This window comes from Patella vulgata, chromosome 3 (genome assembly GCF_932274485.2).
Source record: "Patella vulgata chromosome 3, xgPatVulg1.2, whole genome shotgun sequence".
Taxonomy (NCBI): domain Eukaryota; kingdom Metazoa; phylum Mollusca; class Gastropoda; family Patellidae; genus Patella; species Patella vulgata.
In genome coordinates this window covers 64,632,620-64,654,681 of record NC_065881.2, presented here as the reverse complement: position 1 = coordinate 64,654,681, position 22,062 = coordinate 64,632,620, and the positions used below count along the sequence as shown (strand labels likewise).

The 22,062-nt window shown below is 36.4% G+C and overlaps 1 protein-coding gene across 1 annotated transcript in view; it reads right to left on the bottom strand.

Moving 5' to 3' along the window:
* Nucleotides 1-110: 110 nt before the first annotated feature.
* LOC126816404 (neuropeptide CCHamide-2 receptor) overlaps nucleotides 111-22,062 on the bottom strand; it is a 57,732-nt gene continuing 35,780 nt past the window's right edge. The window contains exon 2 of the mRNA XM_050542892.2: nucleotides 111-2,225. Coding sequence (XP_050398849.1) covers nucleotides 1,438-2,225 — 788 coding nt within the window. The 3' untranslated portion in view covers nucleotides 111-1,437. The remainder of the gene's footprint in view (nucleotides 2,226-22,062) is intronic.

The following is a 22,062-nucleotide window of genomic DNA, read 5'->3' as shown; positions in this document are numbered from 1 at the left end:
GAAATAACACACAGACCCCATCTACACGAACCTATATACCCCCATATCGTTGGTTCGACTGCAAAACTTTCCAGAAGAGATTAAACAAATTTTAATACACTAAGTCAGGGTTAGAAATGAAAACTATTTATTTAACGTCATTTTATTATGATATAAAACTTTGATAATAATATACTATTTTGAGCAACTATAGATGATGACGGGACTACGAAAACAGTAGATACAAATGTGGACAAAAGCAAGTAGAATTGTTTAAAGCAAAAGACGTATTTTTGAAATACCCTTAGATGACCTTTCGCGGTCACATCGTGCTTGAATAGTGTTCCTGAAATGTCAGGTCTTTGACCTAGCATGGACTAAAGCATTGCACTGCACATATAAACCATATCTTTATGAACTTCTAAAGGTACGTGTACTTCTAAATATCACCAGTTGTATGTTTTGCCAATTAAACCAGATATTGAAATAAAGTCATCGAAAGCTTGGCAAATGTTTGAATTGAGTTTCGATGCTTTTAGTTGATGGTCTAAACAATATATTCATCCCAGCTCTTGAAAATTGTTTAACTATATTAAAGACATTGAATTTGGAATGTATTTACATGTATTTTATAGCAGACATAAACACGACCAATTGTTAACGATACAAATTATGGAATGTAACAAATGCCAAAAGAAACGATACATCACAGTAAATTGTCCACTCTGATACAATAAAACATGTATCCAGAAACACAATATAGATTGTTGTTCACTTTATTTTATTTTCTCTCGTTTATTCATATTAAAACCTAGCCAATTGTTTTTTATTTGGCGAAAGTTGAAAAGGGCTAGATAGAACAGACACAAAATACCTGTGGTGCCAAGATATGATATTGAAAAGCAAAACCACCAGTACTTTTACGACTATTACTACTACTAAACGAGGGGTTAATGTCCGGTTTCACACCAAGTGATATCGCAAACAAGTTCAAGCGAAGATTTGCCTCTATTAACGACCGTTTTTTTTCTTATCTATAGATTTATTTAGAATCCAATTTGAAGTCTATTTCAGTCGACATCAATAGACGACACACATTAAGACCACAATGCTTAATTTGTAATTACAGCTGTGGTATTCTTAACTAGACGGACACTTCCTGTTATTAGTCTAACTTTTTTTTTATTATCTTGGCTGGAAGTCGTAACTCTCGCTGTTCCTTCAATGTTCAATATCAAAACAGTTTCTATAGACCATAAATAGGAATTCGAAGAATGTTTACATAAACACAATTGATCAGAAAGGAGATCCCGATACCAAAATGCACCTGTTGAAATGTTTTTTTACATCTTTATTGTGATGAATACTTAGAAAAATATACACAATAAATGTATTTTAGTCATATTTCATCATAGAAAATTAATGCCACTTCGATCACACAAATCTGGTTTTCTCTCATTACTGAACACTAAATGATCGTTTCTTTAACATTATTGTGGTTCCTGTGGGGTAATAATTGAAGGTCGTGCCAGCTTCCGAATGGTAGGTATTCCGCCGTCGAAACAAGTAACTGTTGAACGCTCGTCTGAATTTAGTCGATACCATATTGTATATAACAGGATTGATGCAGCTATTTGTGTACAGCATGATTCGACCAAAACAAAGTAGACTCCAGTAGCTCTCAAAACCTAATCGCTGGATCGCTCCCCGCGGAGCATACATCACCCACAAACTGAACACTCTATAAGGCAAATTACAGATGAAGAAAAGAATGGTTACGATTGAAACCATGACAACCACCTGTCGAGTAGTGTTGACCCTTTTCTTCTGATTTCTGCCATTTGTGTCATCTTTAAAGACATTGTGCTCCACGGCGATTGTTTTTCCCAATATAATATACAAAATGGCCAGAATAAGGAAAGGCATAATAAAAAAAACGATGAAGGTTCCTAATATAAAATATTTTTCCCAGGGTTCCACCATATTGAGACGACACACTTTGATGGGTGTTCCATCTTTATATCTAGAGTCACGGTAGACAGCGATAATCAGGAACGGTGCACTAGACAACATGGAGAATACCCACAATCCAACTATGGTCACAAGCTTGGTCGTTTTGCTGAATAATTTGTTGTTTCTGAGTTTCAATGGAAAGCAGATAGCTTGAAATCGTTCTATACCAATTATAAGCATGGCAATAACAGAAGCATTCGATGCCGTTCCTTCTAAAAATGGCACAAGTTTACCTGAAAAAGAATACAACATAATCTTTAGTTAATTTATCTCAAATGTGTATACCTGAAGATGAAACATACAAAGGCAAAGGGCGGTTTTCATATGTTGGGAACTTCAATTTAGATCATGACTGGGCATGAACCGCAATTATGTAAGAGATAACCCTAACTTTGGTATAAGCAGTAGGTTATTTAGAATGTCTCTTGGCATGGACAGTATAGAGTTATTTAGAATCCCTCTTGGATGTTCCTTACTAACTATCGACCCACATAAAACCCGTAATTAATCTTCTAAATCTTTTTCAGAAAGTAAAAATTGTACTGTTATTCCATGACTTGGTAAAGTGCGGGGACGAGGAAGTGTAAAAGATGATAAAAAAAACCCCCACACTTAACTGTAACAAAAATATCCGTGAAAAAACGTAAACAATTCCGGAAACAAAAATTATCAGGAAAATTTTATCCCTATTTGTTTTTCCTGTAATGTACAGAAATTCCTCCAATTAACATAAATTCCATTTTCAAATACAGATGAAAAGAAAATCCTGGTAAATTTTGGTTCCTGAGCATGAAGGTGATAAAAATTTCATTGAATTAACCATTGACTTTATACGCTTTATTTAACGTCCACTTCCACCGAAGTGATATCACAGACAATCTTTTCGCTAATATAAAAATACGGAATACGGAAATACATAAAACACGTAATTTGAAGGAATAATTCACACTATTAACACAATTTCTCCAAAAAAGCCATCGATTAACAGAAAAAAAAGGTGTTAAACTCCGGAATTCGGCCACATAAAAAATGGATATTTTTTACAGAGTAGACATCCATATATCAAACGACACATCAATGGACGTTTTGACGCAATAAACATCTTATCTTATCTTATCTTATCTATATACCACAATTACTTCGTTTGATACCTTAGACTAATTAGTTATAATTAGAAATTAGATACCCCGAGGGAGGGCAGAAAATAATTCAGACGTATATTAATTTAACGATACATGGCAACCTTTGAATACTAAGGGCTATCGACATTGTTGCTTTGTTTGTTGGGTTTCTTTTTTTTTGAAGTAGAGAGAGAATGTAATGAGCATCATTAAGTTAATGATCCTAGGGCAAGTGGACAGTAGGCGACCATGATCATTATTTACAGTCGTGATAAGAATATCAGAACACATTTTTACTTCTATATCAGTGGTTTGGTTCTATAACAGGTAAGATAATGGATGGACACAAAGCCACCAGATACAATGAAATCGAATGCGTCTGCTGCATGTAAATACCAACTTCAGGAACTGACATTTCATTTTAAACGAAATTGGCATTGTACTTTGAGTCTCTGCGTACAAATTATATCCCAAGGCTTTGCTAGTGTGTGGTTTCTTTCTATGGGTTTTCTGAAACAAATTGTGCTTTTAACCCAACTTGTGCTATTATCCCTTAACTATACATTAAAAACATTATGTATATACAAAAAGCTTTTAATGTTGTTTCATAGAAATCGGAATGTTTCAACGAGATTGCTATGTAAGAAGAACTCGAGACCCTGGCGGTCGCATTGAGTGGACTTTTGACTTCAGATAACGTTTGCCAATCCATTTTTAGCCTTCAGTATTTCTATTTCCTGACTAATGGGAATGTTAAATCCGCAATTCTAATACCCCTTTTCAAATGCGCTTATATATCTTATATAACTGAATATTCAGATCGTTTCCTGCAGTAACGATCTCGCGTTTACCGACTAGTTTCACCTAACAATATAATACTTGCAGTTATAGTTTTAGGGTTGATTAACGCCCAATTGGATTCCTTTGATAACTGAGTTTGTTGAATGTATTATGTGTTCAATCACATCGTTTATGATCCGTTAAATAAACACTACGGAGGTAGAACTTTCATTTAAAATATTGACGGTAAATATTTGAGAAACAAAACCCTGACATTGCTATTAAAACACAGAAATAATCAAAATCAATCGTCTCAAAATACTTAGTTCAGTTAAAAAATTCGGTCAAATCGAGTAACATAAGCCGATTCCTGTTAAACTGAATAGGGAGATCTCATAACACTCACACAAACAATTCTGCACATTAGTCTTCTCATTATAAAAACGTACTGGGACCAGTGAATTTGAACGAGCTCCAAGTATAATAGCTACGCAGCGTGTAGCAAAACCGTCCAACAAAATATATAGCCGTACACGAACACAGTATCACATATAATCCAATATGTCAGTTTTACTGGCAAAGTACGAAAATTTATCTGAATGTCAACTTGGATCACTAATGGATGCTCTTTTTCTTTTAGAATTTTGTTAAAGTTTTAAATTGACCCCAGGTTCAAAGACTGGACCTATGGAGCAGAGATTAGACCTTTGTAAGAAATTTCCGAAACAAATAGGTCTCTAAATGAAGTGAAGTGACACCCATTCCTTCGTAATGGGACCTGGGCGTTAAATCGAACCATTGCGCAAAAGGTACAATCTGTGCCTTCATGTGATAATGCAAAGAGAAATTTAAATCAACCCTAATAATATACTAAAAGAGTCATTTTTCTCCGGCGATCAGATATGTTAATTCTCGAGATTTTCGGACGGATGTACATACTAATACTAGTAATCGACACAGAAAGGAAATGCGGTGGCTGCTTCTGTCGCCAAAAAATCGAACATTATGTGTTTAGAATTAGCTTTCCCGTAATCTCTGGTATATATTTCCGCGTTGCACCTTATGATCATTGATACTTACTCCTCTCGGGTTTTTTCCAATTGAATGTAAACAGTTATCTACACGAATTAGAACTAGAACTCCAAAGAGTACTGACGTGTTTCGGTACGTCAGGTCACGCCTTGTCACGTCACGCCTTGTCACGTCACGCCATGCATTATTGGGTATAGTAAGATCCAATACCTAAAGAGGAAAAGCCTGTCATTTTGAAATCTTAATAAAACCGGAAGTTATACTTTAAGACTGAACATTCTGATATTAATTGTTAGTAGACATGAGGGTCATAATATATGAAACGGTCAAGGGTCATTAAAAGGTTAGAACACCAGATATAAGTTGAAAAGTCGAAGAAAATTCAAAGTGAAACCGGGAATAAACGAAATCAAAATTCAAAAATCGGCTCCCTAAGAATTGTTGCCATTTGGAGTAGATTCAAAACAAAAAAAAACAAACAAACAAAAAGTTTTCGAAAATCAGAATCAAAATGACGGCTGAATATCGATTTTAATGGGTTTTTTTTTGTAAAATCCAATGTTATCGAGCAAGGTCTCTGAAAATGAAAGATATAATCTGGGGCTGACACTGCCATATGTCATTTTTGGTCTATTTTTAAAATGGAGAGAACTATGTGTTCGTTATTCCTACCAAGTTTTAACTTGATACCTCAAATAGTGACGGAGATACGCCATCTTGAGTGTCAGAAAAATGATGAAGAAAACTTTCGCAAATCTTTTATGCTAATCTAATCAAACGAACATCCGAATTTCGAAAAACCGACAGTCAGAGCCCATATGGGATTAGTCCAACGAATCCAAAAATGAAAACCCGAAAACGATCCGTTGAGAAATAACCGATGGGCAATCCGAGATTATTTTTTGTCCCATTCGTAAAACACTTCCTGTTTGTCAAAAATGACCCAAATTTATATTCAATATTTAGTTGCACGGAAGCCAACAGTAGCTACGTTGGCAGAATGTTTGCACCATGCACAATCTTGGCTGCAACTTCTGACTAAAATCGGCCAAAAAAAAAAAAAAAATAATAAAAAATAATAATAATAAAAACTCTTACGAAACAATACGTGTTTTGAAATTGGACGCACACTATTCCCTGAATAGACAATCTGTGGAAGACGTACACGTATTGGTAGGATCAATTGGAAGGATATTGTCATTATACCCGGGGGATATTGGAAACGGCAGCCGTACGTTACATGAATACTTTTAATCATCCCCATATTATCTCCAGTATAATAGCCAAACAACTCATCCTAGTTCTGGTATTATTGGCCATTTTTTATTTCTAGAAATTGGAATAATAAGCACTTCCAGAAACATTATCCGGACTATTATCTCTACCCTTTGCTACTTATCAATTACCCACGGCTAAAACATTTTATTCCTACAATAATTTTGTTGACCACATTCTTGGCTACAGATTATCAGATTTGAAGGTAATTTACATAGTAATGTTGGGGTTGTACGTCGTAATACACGACGGGGTTTATGTAAATGTCAACAACCAGAACCAAATAACAGCTATGTAAAACACTCAAAAAGACTAGTCTCAAAATGAGCGAATCGTATTTTTGACAGTATGTTAAACCCCATTCCTGTCCGTCTATATGGATGGAGGCAACACGATCTAATTGGTTTTATGAACGTGGTAAATACAGATTCATAAAAACAAGAAAATAAGGTAACTCGCATCTCTGTATTCAGATAAATACAAGTCGTCGAACAATGAAATATTCCACACTATTAATCAAAGCCGACCGATTGTCTTTACACAACATTATGGAGGGTAATAGGTCAGTAATTAATAAATGGAAATTGTTGAAATTCGATATCTTCTGCCTCTCTCACTAATCGGAACAATGCAAATCTTCCGCCACTCTCACTAATCGGAACAATGCATATAAATCTCAAGAGGATGACATTATAACATTTGTAGCTGAACACAGTTTAAAGTTGCTATATTCCAAGGAAGATAAACTATATACTCAGGAGACGTATTGTATATACTACGCATACGTAGATGATTTTTTTTATCTCTAAGTCCGCCCTTGTAATCAATTTAGTTGCCGATTTCAATATGCACACCGTGTCTACCCTGGTAAAATGATTTTGAGGTTAAATTTTGCGTCATACCAGTTCATCAGGTACACTCAAACGACACCCTGTGAATTCGTTTATATATTTGTCAGGTAGGCACGTGACTATTTTTACAGTTAATGCTTTGCAATGGTATCAATATTGATCTATATAGAGAAGGAAAAATAATATACTATTCAAAAAAAGTAGGGGATATTTGATTTTGGGGGCATAATACTAAAATATGCAAATGACTACGAAAAAAGTCACTATAGAACCTAACAGAAGAAACATTTCCAGTTACATGTGACGCCCAAACGCACCAATAGCAACCGCATGGAATGCAGGTGATGCTTGGGATCATCATGGGGGTCCAACCCAAGATTTGCACGACTCTGACTTTGAATGTTACAGTCATTGTGGCATTGAATTCCAGGGTGGAAACATCAGTTTAATTGTTTTAGTGACCAGAAAATAAATTTTGATATGCGTCGGCTTACCCAAAATGAAAGGTTACGTGCCCTTGGCATGCTACAGATCGGCACAACACAGGCGGTTGTGGCGCGGACGATGAATGTTTCTCAGTCTGTCATAAGCAGGCTATGGTCCAGATACCGTGATACACAATCTGTACAGGACAGACCACGCTCAGGTCGACCAAGGGCGACAACTCAAGCCCAGGATCGATTTATCCGTACCTTGGCCTTGAGAAATCGTGTCATCACAGCAAATCAGATCAGCGCTCGTCTTCAAACAGACACTGGTGTGAGAGTGAGTGGCCAGACGATTCGGAATCGACTGCATAGGGGTCACCTTCGCGCCCGACGTCCTCGCGTGATCCCTTGTTTGAGAGATCATCACATTCAGGCAAGACGTCGTTGGTGTAGGGATCGTCAACACTGGGATAATCGACGCTGGAGCAATGTGATGTTTTCAGATGAGTCAAGGTTCACTGTTGATTTTTTGGACAGACGTAGGAGGGTGTGGCGTCGTCGAAACGAGCGCTTCCAAGACGTTAACGTCATCAGACATGATCGATTTGGGGGTGGTTCTGTTATGGTGTGGGGAGGCATCACTGTTGCTGGAAGAACGGCTTTACATGTTGTTGCAGGGCGTGTTACTGGCCAGTATTACCGGGACAACATCTTGGCAGTCCATGTTGTGCCGTTCGCACGACGTCATGGCCGCCGTTTCATCTTCCAGGATGACAACGCAAGATGTCACAGGGCCAGGATCGTTACAGGTTACCTCCAACAACAGAACATCACCACATTACCTTGGCCAGCACTGAGTCCCGACCTCTCCCCCATCGAGCATGTCTGGGACATGCTTGGACAGAGGTTACGTCAACGTCAACAACGTCCTGCCAATGTCCAAGAACTTGCTGCGGCGTTGCAACAGGAATGGGACAATCTGGACCAAAATGACCTTAGACGTCTCATTAGGAGTATGCCACGTCGGATCAATGCTTGTTTGGCAAACAGAGGAGGATTTACCCGTTACTGACTTGGTTGTGATGCTGTGGTAACTTTGCTGTTTGGCCCCGGGTATCATTTTACCCTTATAATGGTCAGTCTGTGCCTTACTTAGTCTAACGATCATTTGGAATAAATCGATGAATGTGAACTTCATTTCATTTTGTCATTTGTTTCTTCGTCAGTTTCATTAGGTGACTTTAATAACACTTAAAACTCAAATATCCCCTACTTTTTTTGAATAGTATATTAAGTTAATGCCCCTTGAAGGGGGTTATATGTGCATTTCTGTTAACTAATCATTTATTGCATATTAATGTATCTAGGTCGGAGGACCTGATTATAATTTTGTGTCTAGTCGTTCGAACGGGACGAAAATCCGCAAAAGAAAACTTACGGTAGGAATTTGAAATATTATGAGTAAGGGCAAAATTCCCCTCATCGCACAATGTATGACATATGCCCATCTTCATTAGTCCAGTTGGTGCAGAACAGGGGGAAGTTAAACTTCATTTCATATTAATGTATAATTAACACCATAAACAGTTTGGATAAACTGAATGGATAAACTGACGACATATGCGTGTATCAGAAATCTTTTCATTTGAAGTTTTTTTAAATGATTACTCCGTGGGTGTTACGTCATCGTTGTTTTTTTCAGTTGATCAAATGGATATCTACTCGGATAGATTATTTTTCATGGGTTTTATTGTAAGGGGATTAAGTTGGGTAAAGACGATTTAGGAGACTTAACCTCAAGGGAGGTGATACTTGCCATTACGTTATGTAAATATTAACGCCAGCGAAAACTAATATAAGCTTAACGACACCAGCATGATTACGAAACTTGTTAGACATATCATTAATGTTTTCACCTCAGGAAACGGTAAAAAAATTCTCAATACAGAAACTTTAAGGATATCAAGCGAACAGAACGTCGCAGGTTCTATTTAAAGACACATTAGTTAAGAGTTTTATAAAGAGTTGGCCATTCTTGCTATAATAATTCAAAAATAGATAATACCAAAAAAAGAAATTGTTGCAAATTTCAGCCAAAATACTTTGTTCTGAACGGAATTATCACTGTTGGAAGTTTGGACTAGAAATAGGCATCAACTGTGTCTGCACCATCTATGAGAATTGGCGATCGTTTGATTGACTGACGATAACTCCACCCACATATTCTCGATTATCAAGTAATTTGCTCAATGGATATAGTAGCCTCGCTTGGCAGGCCTTTCATCACCAGTTTCCGGTAGTGACATCAGCGACTAAGGGTAAACGTTAGCTTGGTCCGCCATTTATTGATTTGATTTTAAATGGACGACTGTTTAAATCCAAACTGTATCCAAGCCATCCGTGGGTCTACAGAAGTGATTCTCAACCAGTGTGCCGCGGCACACAGGTTTGCCGCAAGATCTTCCTAAGTGTGCCGCGAAATTTTGAACGACACAATAGAAAATGCGAAAAATCACATGATCCCAATTGAGTATTCACTGGTGTCTACTGATAGCTGTGTTTTACTTTATTTAGTATAAGTTATTCTATGTGTCTATGAATAGTCTCTGTCTACGGTTGTTTGTTTTGTTTTTTTTGTGCAAAACTCAAATATTTTTCATATATATTTAGCCATGTGTGCCGCTATTTTTTCATGTGTTCCAAGGTGTGCCGTTGGCAAAAACGGTTGAGAACCACATGTCTACAGAGTTGATTTTGAGCTTGTCGTGTAAATAAAGGTCTAATTAATAATTTCTATAACATCGGAAGCCTAAATAAAAACTTGCAATAGGCAGATTTAGTTCTTGCATAATGTATGTTTAAGTTCAAAGACTACATCCAAGAGCAAAGATAATTATAATTGTTTCCCAAATCAATATTATGATGAACAATATCAATTCAAATTCGTTCAATAACGAGACCACTTACACAGCAATATCTGATGAAACGCCCCAATAATTTTAATTTACATCCATTGATTAGAGTTGTCCGTTTATCCTCACGAAAATCTGCCAATTGAGTCAAAAGGAAACGTACTTTGTACTTTAACTTAATATCAGCATCATTATAAAAAATGACTTGATTGCTGGACAAATTACATTTTAGATTGTATTATAATTGAAACGAACAAAATTATAAAGATTACTATCACTCTTAACCAGAAAGGGGGTGTTATCTAAAACGAATAGTTATAGATTAAGCCTATATAATATAACAATATTCTAAACAATTCTATTGGTTACATGTAGATTTCGCAAAAAATGCTACCGTAGACAATTAAAGATGCATTATGCAAGATTTAAAAAAGAGCTTATCGTTCTTGATTGACTAGTTCAAAATAGGCATTTGGCTATTGGGAAACACATTAACAGAACACGGTTTTTTTATGGGAAACAATCACTGGTTTTATTCTAAAAGCACGACGTTTCGAAAATGCGAAAAAACACGTGATCCCAATTCAGTATTTACTGATGTCTACTGGTAAGTTTATACCTGTGGTTTTCTTTATTTAGTTTGAGTCATTCTATGTGTCCGTGACTTTATTTTGTAAAATTCAAATATTTTCCATATATATTTTACCAGATGTGCCGCTATTTTTTCATATGCTCCAAGGTGTACCGTTTGCAAAAAAGGTTAAGAACCACTGCTGTAGACACTTTACCAAATTTGCATAATTTAGAATTTGTGTATATTATCCTGTGTATGTATTTGTATTGAAACATTCTGGTATTTGTTTCTATACATATCAAATTTATCAGTTTGAACATTGATTTGGTTGTAATGTCGTCAATTGTACTCCCTCGTTTGTCTTCCCATTTGTAAATCGAGTTGGGTTTAATGAAGTCTAAGTTTATTCGTTTATAATATACATCTCTTGGTTTGATATCTTCATGGTTCATATGATAAAATGGTTTCAAATTGCTCATAATGTCGTTTTGTGTTATTGTTTTGTAGTCTTTTTTGTTTTGTTTGGATTTCATTATCGTCTAAAAGGCAGTTTTTATTTATTTTTAAGCATTTTGTTTTACATGTCTTCGAAATACATTTCCTATAACCACACAGTATCAGGAGATCTAACGGGGAATACATTACGTCAGCTACAAATAATGTATTATACTTTTTTGCGTACAAGGAGTGGCCATTTTGTCAGGCAGTTTTACGAAATTCGAACTCAACCTTTATTGATAGGTAATGGTGATATATTTAAACTTTTTTTAAAACTGAATACAAATTGTGACTTCTAGTGGTTCCACAACTTAAAATGCGATTTTTTTTAAACAACCAGGGGCCTTCATCCAGAAAGTTACGTTCGACAGGATCTAAGATCTTTGTGGTATAAACATAAATTTCATCAACCAGGGGCCATAATCTAAAATGTTACGGTCTAATATGCGCGAATATCGAAAGGAACCAATTTCTTTGGGTAATAAATATACATTTTAAGTTTTATCAAATTCGGATACAAATTGGGACCACTAGAGTGTCCACAAGCTAAACGCAATCAGAGTACATGATCCATGAAATTTACGGTTCGATACATGCCAATATCGACAATATCTATGGGATAGAAACCGATATTCCAAGTTTCGTCAAAATCGGATAAAAATTGCGACCTGTGTAGTGTCCACAAACAAATTGTGGGTGGACAGACAGGCGGACGGACGGGCCGGGGGGAGGATAATATACGTCCACGTGAAAATGTGCTGACTAAATATACAATATATGGAGAATAGTAATGTATGGTTGGTTGGGCAGACTAGTTATGAGAACCTTTACAAACAAGGGCGACATTTAGTAATCATAGTTGATAATTAATAATGAGAACAGCATGGGGATATGTTTTTATAATAATGACAGTTTTATAATACTTGTAGGGAAGTTGCTCTTGGAATAAAGGATTATAACATTGTTTACATGAACGTAAGCCCTTGAAATGTAAAGCCCCACGCCCCTGTTAAGTTCTGGTGAATGTCTTCTAATGTTTGTAGATTCTAGGGTCTTCCTGGTTTTCCTATTCTGTTAATTGGCTGTTAGTATTTGGACTCTATGTTGTGGGTGGTTCTGGAGATGCTCCGCTATGGCCGAGCTGTTGGTGGCAGCTTTGGACCTGTGTTCAGATATTTTTTTATTAACTGTATGATTGATCACATGAACAATTCACTTGATAGACTTAATCATGGATATCTTATATATTGATCTCAAGTTTACTAAATGTCATTGTGCTCGATGACGACAACAACAGGATACGTATCGAAACGTCGAGCTTTTAGAAAAAAAGCAGTGATTGTTTCCGATAAAAAATGTGTTCTGTTAATTGTATATTATGGTAGCAACGGTACTAGTCAAACGAAACTCAGTCTCGATTATCTATTTTATCTTCAAATTTTTAAATCTCACGGGCGTTCTAATCCATTTAAATCTCTGCCATCCAATAGTCTAGAGAGTTGATTCGGGGCTTGTCATGTTAATAACATGTCTAAATAGTAATTTATATAACATTTGTAGTCTATAAAAGACGGACAATAGGCAGATTTAATTCGTATATCATGCATCTTTAAGACATTATGCTTATGGCACACTAGATGGTCTGATTGATCTTTTTATGTTAGCCTAGGTTTGAAACAATACATGTATATATATATATATATATATATATATATATATATATATATATATATATATATATATATATATATATATCTTTGAGAATATTACCTAAGACAATTATTGCTTTGTCACGGAAACGCCCTACCCCTTTATTACAAATTCGCCATCATTAAAAAAGACGAACAAGTCTTCAAGATTGTATGTATAGGTCCAACATTTATGTATTTGGTTATGTTTTTACATTCACGAACTTTTCGACAAAAGTATTCAGTAAAATAAATAAAAGGTGAATTTTAAACGAACCGTCATAATCGAGTATAAAGAAGTTCCAGTTTTGGGTGCTTGGGCCCTTGCTGTTTGTTATAATATATATGGTATCCAATTTCAATCAATGTCAACATCGCGAAATACTGTCATTTTTGATTTTACAAGACGAGACTCAGTCTGTTTGGACAAGTGTGTCTTTACCGACAATTTTTCTGTACGGCCACGTGTTAATATATTATTGTAATCAACTTTTTACGTCTGGATGGTTGACCAAACATGCCTCACATTTGTCAGACAACATCCATTTTCCGCTCAACGGTTATAGATTCATCCGCACAACCTATTAAACTTTTCCATCTTATAATCAACCATTTCAAAATTTAGCTATAGTCAAGAAGACGGGTTCTCCTACTAATGCCACCGAAAGAAGCCTTAAGGTGGTTTATTGGAGAAGTGGACCGGTTGAAGTAATTATTTTACTGTGTTGATTTTTGTTTTTCGTTTGTTTGTTTGTTTGTCTGCTCGGGGTTGGTGGCTATACACTAGGAATGTCCCGAGGCTGAATCGATGTGTTATAGTATAGCTCGGACCGGGGAGTAATATAGGTCTGGTGACGATGGACTGACTACCATTTCCGGAGTTATGCTACTTCCGATTCATGGCTAGACCCGTACTACCAATCTGTTTCACAGAGAATTACGAGTCTCCTAATATCTCTGTAAAAGATAACTGCCTTTAACACGTGCCGTCACAGTACGCGGTGTCAATCATTGGCTGAATGGCGCGTGCATTGTTTACATAAAACGTTATTGCTTCGGGCAGAATGCTGCCTTTTAGTCATTTTAATACCCATTTACACTAAATAGGAAATAATGTTTACCTACAAATACGTCAAACGTCTTTATTTATTTTTCTAATACATCTAACAAATGTTTTAGAATTTAATTTGTCGGGGGAAAAAAGTTAATATTTACGACTCATTAAGTCGCACCGATGTCATCCTTATCAATGATTGTCGCGGCCTAGCGAATATTCACTGCGGATCAGTGTGCCGTACTACGCAGACAATTGTAATCACAGAAGTAAACGATTGGGTGGTTTTAGCCCGTTTTAAATGGAAATACTCTTCCAAAAAAGTAGGGGATATTCAGAAACAATACAAAACTGCGGAAATGTACTGCTGTTATTATTAGAGGTAACCAGTGTATGTTAATAACAGGCCAGTTGCCTACACATGAACATAAACAGTTCATATGGGCGGCTTATCAAAAGTGAAAATGGACGTTTTTGATTTTTTTTTTCTTAATAATGAGTAATTGCGCCACCAATCCTGAGACATTCAGAAATTCGTCGTGGCATGTCCCTTATCACTCCTCTGGCAGTGTCACGGCTAATTCTTGTAGTGTTGTCGGTTGACGTTGACGTCGACGAACACGTCTCCCGATCATGTCCCAGACATGCTCTATAGGGATAAGGTCTGGACTCATGGCTAGCCAAGGCACATGGTGACGCTGGAGGTAGTCATTCACGACACGAGCGCGGTTGGCGCGGGCATTATCATCTTGAAAGATGAAACGTCGACCTGAACGTTGAGCAAAGGGCAGAACTATCTGTGCCAGGATGTGGTCACGGTAGTACACACCAGTGAACCTTCCTTGAACAATATGCAAGTCCGTTCTGCCAGTCATGGTGATTCCTCTCCACACCATAACAGACCCACGCCCGAATCTGTCATGCTGTCTGGCGTTACCGTTAGCATGACGCCCATTTATACGCCTCCAAACGCGAGCACGCCGATCGGTGAACTCCCGAGTAAATCTGGACTCATCTGAGAAAATTACACGCGCACATCGACGATTACCCTAATTTCTACGCTTCCTACACCATTGTCGCCTGTTTGCCATGTTCTGGCGAGTTACTGGAGACACAACACGCGGTCGCCGCGTATGCAAATGGGCTGCATGTAGCCGATTTCTAATCGTTTGTGGTGTAACTCGAATTCCTGTAACTTGGTGCAAGTTTACAGAAATCTGACTGGCCGTTTGTCCTCGATTTCGCAGGACCTGTGTACGAATGTATCGATCCTGGGCTTGTATAGTGGCTCTAGGACGACCTGAACGAGGTCTAGCGGTTCCACAGTCTGCTGATAACAGGCTGTGACATATTAAGCATGTTGGCTACTGCTCGCTGTGTAGAACCCATTTGAAGCGTGCCAATAGCACGTAGACGTTCATCGCGTTGAAGACGTCCCATTGCAAATTAAACGTAACACACTAAAGCAAAGATACGCTAAACTGTAAATCTTATGCAACAAAGTGAAAATGAACGTTTTTGATTTTTGTCTTAATAATGAGTAATTGCTCCACCAATCCTCAGACATTCAGCAATTCGTCGTGGCAAGCTCCTAATCAACCGTCCAATCACGATTTGGGGCAATCTGACCCACTCCTCTTGCAGTGCCAACACGTCTCCCGACCAAATTAAACGTAACACATAAAAGCAAAGATACGCTAAACAGTAAATCTTATGCAAGAACCGATAGGAAAGCAAACATGAATAGGATAAACAAGCACGCGGCAATTTTCATCAACCCTTCCTTGAAGTGTCAAATTTGACAATGAACCCGTCCCACGTGTATGGCGCTATTGCGTGTCGCTGTTGCGGCTCAGTGGTTCTGTTCATCTGTGAACATACTCTTAAAGCATGTCAAGTGTCCATGAATATTTATCATATCACAACCTGCATAGGTATCTGCATTTCAATACCCCCTACTTTGTTTGGAAGAGATACAAGTATCTATTCATGCTTAGAGGGGTGTTTGTGGTGACAGGTTGTAGTTATACGGTATACAAATACAATTCACGCTGCTCTCTTGATGGACTGCCGTTCATTTAGTTACAAAACTATAAAACACGTTATTCCTGAATGGCGTCTGACCATCCGGAAAGTATGACTAACGTGAAGGTGTCATAATAAATTTATTTTAATAACATTTTCAGTTATTTGGGTGTTCAGGTTTTCATAAATATTTAAAAGCGAGATATTCTGCCACTCCAATATTATCGGCTTGAAAATAATACATCCCATACGTTCTGCTCGATCCGTCTCTCAAGTAGTACTTTATTGAAATGATTAAAGCCAAATAACTAAGCCATGCTGATTACTAAACAACCTGTTGATTCGTTATTTGTGATCTATGAAACCTTGACTAAAGATATTCATATCCTTGTGATAGATTTATGATTAATATAAGTTATAAGCGGATATCGATTCTCTTTTAAGTTTTTCTATTATTAACACTCCACTGTCTAGACAACCCCAACTATATATACCTGCTGTTAACGAGAGATTTAATGAACTAGGGTGGCGTTTCACAAAGCACAGTTCATTTTGTGGTTATTATTCGTAACCAATTTGTAACACGGCCCCCATTTCTTTTTTAAATAGGTCAGAGTTAGATGTTTTGGGAATGTTCATGCAGGCCTTATTCGACTTAGTTGAAATATCTACTATTTCTAGTTTCTGTTATGTTCCGAAATTTCAGTTCATCTAATTCGTGTTAAAACCTAAATAGTGATGTTCAAGGGGAAATCAGTGTTTGGTAAAATAAAATCAATGACAGGTTACTGCAAATCTATTTATTATTGATATTACTAATGTTCAACGTAGATAACAACAAGTTTCACAAAGTGATAGAATTGTGTGTTTCGAACACAAATTCCACCAATATAAAAAGATCTCGAAATTAATAGTATGATAATATAAAATGGGTAACCTAGTTATGCGCAGTCGAAGGTCTTAGGTATTAAGGTCATTCTGGAAGTTTCGATATGTTAGATAGTGTATTTTTTTTATTGATACTTACTTTAAAACTACCCAGAAATTATAACTAACATTGTTTTACAGACTTTTATAATTAATTATTCATTGAATTTGTATATCTGTTCATCAGGTAAAGAATTCTGTTAGTGTTAATGTTCTTTACGCCCGGAAGAATAACACCGACACTCTTGATTCTTGACATGTAAATAGCAGCATCCAGATTCTGATATTGATCAATCATAAACTCCCACATTGGTAAAAATGTCTGACGCGACGCCATGATATTCGAGAAGTAGATAGTATGGGGTCTCCCCGAAAAATTATCTCCAATTTTTCCCTGAAATACACGATTTGGAGTATGTCGCGGATGAGGATCTCTATCAATAGAAATAAATGCATCATCGATCAAGGGGAAAAAGGAAGCGCAAAAAGTGTTGTCATAGTTATATTCAATGACATCGTTTAGTGTGGCTTTATATATACCTTTACCTGCAATTTCCCAAATAAGTATGCCATTTGCTAATACCATACCTCAAAAGACAAGAACAGCAACATTTAAAACTTTTCGGTTTTATACTAATTGGTTATGACGTTATTCTTATAAACGATAATGATTACTTTATTCTCACAATCATTAATTATTTTATAATGTCAAAACATACTACTTTACAAAGATGAATTCAAAATGTATTAATGTTCTAGTGCCATCGATAAAAAGTCCTGCCATATTAGATAACGATATTGTCTGAGCATGTTGTATTATACTGTTCTGCCAATATCATACATCTGACACGTATCTGGCGGAATAGGGTGAATGGTATTCCTGTGATGCCACTATCTTTCCATTTGGCGTCGTGCATCTTTATTATCCTGGTCAGTGGTCATCACCGTTGCCAGGTTTCGAATATTTATAGTATGTCCTACATACGAACGTTATGACTGACGTGTACTTACAATTGAACAGACGAATCCAGTTTCTGTATGTTAGGTAGCTTTAATTACGACATTTTGTTTACCCTCAAAGATCACAGCAAATTGCAGCGATTTCATTAGCTGATAAGTCGGTCAGCAGTTGTTTGCCAGTTGCCATCGCTGAATCCGCGACAAAATAAAATCCTAAATTAAGAAAATAATTTGGATATCTGTTTTGCAGGTTTTTCGCGCGTATATATGCTCGGCAACTTGGATACATTATTGAATTTTAGCCACAAGACCGATGAGTGGAACAAAAAGTCATAATAATCTGGCCCAGCTCCTGGCCGAAACTAAGATAACTAGAACAAACTTCGATGTACACTTCAACAAATATAATCAAATTTTAATATATCATACGTAGGGTTGGCTCCAGAAATGGGATCGATCGTGTAAAACGCCGAATGAATTTGTATGAAAGATAACCTTAGATCTTAGATTCATCGCATTGTCGAAAAGCTAAGCTGTGGCACTTCGAGTAGCCATTTTTCTCCCTAGTCATCTGATTTATAGCCATGTCTTTTTTTTAAAATTTCTTTTCCGTTAATTTAAATCATATCTCCAAACGCATTAAATTTGGTATATCATACGGCGAGTTGACTTTGTTTATTTACAGTCTATACCATGCATGTCTATAATTTGGTGCCCACTCTACACACGTGGGTTCGTCTCTGATTGATAAAATTGTTTGCAGTTTGGTGGTTTAATCGACCATATTCCAAATTAATATTGAATCTGATTAACTCGGTGAATTGTTCAGATACAAAGTTTAAATCGCAGCAAACGCTAATATGTTATTTCATTTTATTTATTTGTGTTGATATGCTTGATAACAACTTGTAAAATCGTGTTGAAACGTTGCAGTGAAATACACCATAGTAATTGTTATCCACAAATAGTGCTTAATTGATTATGTTCCAATTACTAAATCTCATTCAAAGAATAAATAAGTTTACTTATTTCACAAATTAGTTTGCTTATTTCACAAATCAGTTTACTTATTTCACAAATCAGTTTACTTATTTCACAAATCAGTAGAAACTGGTCTTCGTAAACGACGTTCATAATACATAAAGAACCGATCTCCTTGGACGATTATCCAAATTCAATTACCTATCTCCGTTTGACGTACAGCAGTAGCGGTGTCATGATAAAAGTAATTTATTAACAATATTATTCTTGTATTTATTCCATGATAAATGTTGTGTGTCAATGGTCATCAACAAAAATAACATCGCCTGTACAATTAGTTCTAGAAATTAAAGAGGTTTTTAAAATGTTTTTACCTTCAGGGGGTGTGTAATTTTTTTCACAAAGCTGCATTTCTGTGTTATGCAGTCTATTCTAATTGCTATTGGCAAGACAGTATAAAACTGGAATATCAAATATTATGTTCCTTTTTTATCATATGTTTGAAATGAAAGGCGTAAAATTGCTAATTTGAGAGTCAAATTATCTACTACATCTACACGTTGTTGCCAGTTCGACTGACGAGTTAGGAATGGCAAAAGTTTCTGCAAGTTGGATTCGAAAGCTCTTAACTGCGGACCGGAAACGAGTCAGATTCCTTACGCCCCTTGACAATCTGCGCCGTTTTGAAGCAGATTCTGAAATTTTTTGGCCATGGATCGCACCTAGCTATTTCCAAAAATGAAAAATTAATGTTGACGTCATGTCAGCTGTGAATGACTTTTTTTTAAGGGAGGTGGCTTAAGTTCATTTCTTCCCGACCGACATCCAGGCCTTGCAACATTGTTCGCAAAGGTGTGTACACTACGAAGGGAACTATGCAGAAAAATTAATGGAAACCCTTGACTTTGTACAGGTCTTTCTCAGATAGGCATGGATAGACCTCGTATATGATAAGGTCTATCTGAATAACATCAATCATCAACAAAGTCTGACCAAGCTTAAATTTGTGAGATAGAACCATTGTCAAAAATCATGACCAAATTCCAGAGAGAGAGAAAGAGAGAGAGAGAGAGAGAGATGGGGTTTAACGTCCACTCGACACAAACTAGGTCATTTCGGGACTAACATATGGTTTAATTTTATTTCAATAATTCGCTTGCGCGTAGGGGTCTTTAGCAGTGGGAGGAAACCGGAGGACCCGGAGAAAACCCACAAGGTTGGACAGGCGACCCTACTCCCTGTCACGTACAACCGGGGATTCGAAACCACGCCAGTCGACTCAATGACAGACTTTATGATACAGCGCGCGCACGCTAACCATTCAGCCATCCAACCCCCCGACCAAATTCCAAGCAGGGTTTAAACCCCAAATTAGCTACCTTGGTTAATTTAAATTGTAATCTCGGTTAAAGTTTAGACTACACTCCGTTTGGGTTTTGGCGTGAATCTTTTTTTTTTCAATAATATATAATAACCGTATTTGTTTTTAAATTTTATTTTCTTTATACCCATACATAGCATTACTTATAATAGTATGTATCTCTAGATCTTTTTTAAATTTAAATTTTTTTTTAAAATGTTATTTCCTTAATACCCAAATAGAGCATTATCTCTATAGGCCTTTTATTGTTGATCTCACAGAAGACTTATGAAGTATATAGTTACAATCGTGACGTATTAGTTTGGTCCCATATTGCATAACGTAAACGTAATCACATTCTAGCGTTAGATTAACATAAATTTAACAGTAAAATTTTACTTTTGATCGAACCAAATTACAGTATAAGTAACGTAAAATTCACAACAGCTTGCTATCTAGATATATTTAAAATACAGATGTGACGTCATCCTTTGATGTTGGCGTACCATTATTTCCAATAATGTACGGGCAACTTGCCAATCATACACTTTCCATACTTGATGAAATATTGGACTCCGTGACGTATTTCATTGAAAAGCACATGCGGGATAGTGTCTGTATTTTAAGTTGTTTGATGGTATCGAGCTAACGACATTACGTAATATATTGAAACAACACTCGGCTAACGTCTCGTGCAGTATCAATATATTACTTAATGTCTCGCTTTCGACTATTAAACCATACATAATCCATGTATAATAATGAAATAATGAACTCAGGCGTGGCCGTTAATTGGGGTTCTCGTCGGTTGCTCAACTTTGTCATCAGTGATCCGAGGTAATTAATTGGACTATTCTAATTTCGGTCGTATTATCATTGTATACGAGAATATGCTAAAAACATAATCAGTCTAAAGACAGCCATCAATCTTACATTTAATATATTAATCAGACCACTGACAGTTTTACGACACGGCATTCTACCAGTCAAGGTCGTATATGAAAACTTGTTACAAATTTACACATTGCCAAGTCACCCGGAAGCCCTCTACATTTTAGGAAAATACGGCTAACTATATTTGTTAAGGACAGCTCCATTTTCGTCAACGTCGCTGAGATGTAATGAGGTTCGGGCACGTAATTATTGGCGAGCTTGTAGCTTAGGTTTAAGAATTTGGGGGAGAGGTTGAGTCTCCACAGAAACACTGACCTAGGATGATGAAAGAACTATGTCATAATAATAATCGACAATAACTCTAGTTTCAGTAAATCATCAAGAAATTATAAAAGAAAAAGTTTCAGGAAATTATAAAAGAAAAAGTTTCAGGAAATTATAAAAGAAAAAGTTTCAGGAAGAAAAAGTTTCAGGGAATTATAAAAGAAAAAGGGTTTAGGAAATTGTAAAACTAGTAGTCTACGAGGCGTGTTTTGTTTTATCTGACCTTGAACTATTAACCAATTTGAGTTCATGTAGCTTAATTAATACTCTTTATATTAGGCCCGCTTTTTGGTCATAATATATTTACTACCGAAACTAAATAGTCTCGATTGAGAACGCATGATTGGTAAAGAAGTATATGTAATCCCGAAGAACTGTCTCCTAGG